The 2,056-nt window shown below is 52.4% G+C and overlaps 1 protein-coding gene across 1 annotated transcript; it reads right to left on the bottom strand.

The window, feature by feature from the left end:
- Positions 1-485: 485 nt before the first annotated feature.
- On the bottom strand, positions 486-2,051 carry ENDOG (endonuclease G; the record flags this gene model as incomplete). The annotated part of the gene is made up of 3 exons (XM_010080834.1): positions 486-771; positions 1,425-1,534; positions 1,992-2,051. Coding segments are annotated over 3 exons (456 nt in total), but the record flags the coding sequence as incomplete, so codon positions are not given.
- Positions 2,052-2,056: the final 5 nt, after the last annotated feature.

Raw genomic sequence — 2,056 nt, 5'->3', positions numbered from 1 at the left:
GATACTCAGAGCTTTGGTAAAAGCAGATAAGAAATGACCAATACTTCAGAGTTGCAAAGCTTTACTGTTAAAACCATCTTGTGAAAGAAAACAATCATAAAATCCTTTGGCCACAGAAAGGCAGGAACCTCTCCTCCCCCTGCACCCACCTTGCTCCCATCCTTCCCTGCTAAACAGCCGAAATGAAGTAACTTCCCTTTGTGTCTTAATGAGCCACACACAGCTCAGACAGAGCAATTACAGGGGTAGCTCCATGCAGATCAGGGGCAAATTCCAAAGACCTACGATGGTGCCAAGTGCCCAGGAGCTTCCCACAGGACCTGCCCCATGTGCAGGTTTCACTGTTGCAGGAAACGAGGGAAGAGTAAAAAGAAGCATTGGTTTGATTCCTATTTCTCACATTCAAAATTGCACAATGAACTAGTATTCTGCAAATGGCTGCTGAGTCCCTTCCCAGGGGATACCTGGATTTGTGTAGTCAGGGTTCAACGCTTGCTTCCAGCTGTGATGGCTTTCAAGTTACTTGTTCTCTTCAAGATGTTTGGGACAAAGAGGAGCCCTGAGGCTCGCTCAATGCTCTCGATGGGAACCAGGAACCGTTCCAGGGGGATTTTCTCATCCACAGGGCTGTTGGGCATCACATATGAGCGCAACTCAATCTCCCCGCTCTCCTTTTCCAGGATGAGCACCTTGAAGAAATGGGTGGGGACGGCCACATTGTTCTTCCCAATCACCTGGTACTTGACGTACATCTTCCCATCGGCCTCCATCCTGCACCAACAGCAATGTCCCATGTTACCTCGTCATCTGGTGGCAGATCCACCCCCTCAGCCCTCCACCACCACCCCAAGTGAGCCCCCACCCCACAGCGAGGCAGGGAGCAGCCCTACTTCTGTGGTGGGGGTGTAAAACCACTGATGAAACAGGCTATGTGACATGGTGAGGCTGAGCTGTGTATTGGGTCTGCTCGCCCCAAATCCCTTCCTTGCTGTCTCTCTTTAGCACTACATGAAGATCTTTGCAAATAAAGTAATGCTCTTAAGTGGAGAAATAGTCTATGGAATAAAACCTAGAAGCTTTATTCTGCAGGGAAGGGGTCTGCAGTCTAATCTGTTAATCTAATAATCTAGCAATTTACTGCTAAAGACTGCAAAGAGAAATGACACAGCTATGTTGCAGCTCAAGAAACCCACCCTTGATCCTAAAATAATCAACTGAATGGGAAATACTCAAACCAATCCCAACCCTAAGAAAGCACCTTTCCACAGAACCTCTGCACGCAGCTGGTCTCACCTCCTGAGCAGGGTTTTAGCACATTGCTCCTGTTTGGAGCAGCTGGGAGGCTGTACCCCCTCAGCCTGCTTTCCTTTCCCACCACGACACATCTCTCAAGCACGGCCCCAGCTCCACCCTCGTGTTTTTACCTGGGCAGGAAAAGGGGTCCTGTGCAGACATAGACATTCTTGTTGTTCCTCGCCAAGCTTCTGCTGTACTTCTCCAGGTTATTCCAGGCATTCTGGTTTAAATGAGGATTCTAGAAATACAACCAGGGCAACACAGGCAGCAAAGTCAGTCGCAGAGCAACAACCCCTGCCTGTCCTGTAACACCTCCCAGCGCTTTCCAGGGGAGATCTCCACTATCCCCTCAGCTCCGGATGCTGCGTAGGGCCAGGGCCCGGTTTGCACAGCCAGGAACAGACCCCGCACCCCTCAGACGATGATTTTTGCAGGTGTCTGTGTGTCACTGCCCTCCTGCCAACGAGCTGCACCCAAGGAGTTTCTCATGGCTGGAGAGGCGTGTGGGCAGGGCTGGGGTTGTTAACTTCAGCGGGAAATACAGCCCCCCCGGGGGACTCTGGCCACTCTGTCCCCTCTCTGCCTGACCCGCTCTGGGGACAAACACCTGGAGGAGCCGGAGACCCTCCGAGGGGGTTCCAGCTCCGGCTGCCTGGGCAGGGCGAGTCCCCCCCGGTCCCCAGGGCGGCCGCTACCTGCGGGGCGATGTTGCTGAGGTAGAAGGTGTCCCTCATGGCTTTCTGGCTCCACTTGTGGTTGG

The sequence above is a fragment of the Pterocles gutturalis genome, unplaced genomic scaffold (genome assembly GCF_000699245.1).
Source record: "Pterocles gutturalis isolate BGI_N339 unplaced genomic scaffold, ASM69924v1 scaffold40579, whole genome shotgun sequence".
Taxonomy (NCBI): domain Eukaryota; kingdom Metazoa; phylum Chordata; class Aves; order Pterocliformes; family Pteroclidae; genus Pterocles; species Pterocles gutturalis.
Note: the sequence above shows the minus strand (reverse complement) of the source record. Positions and strands in the feature narration are given on the sequence as shown.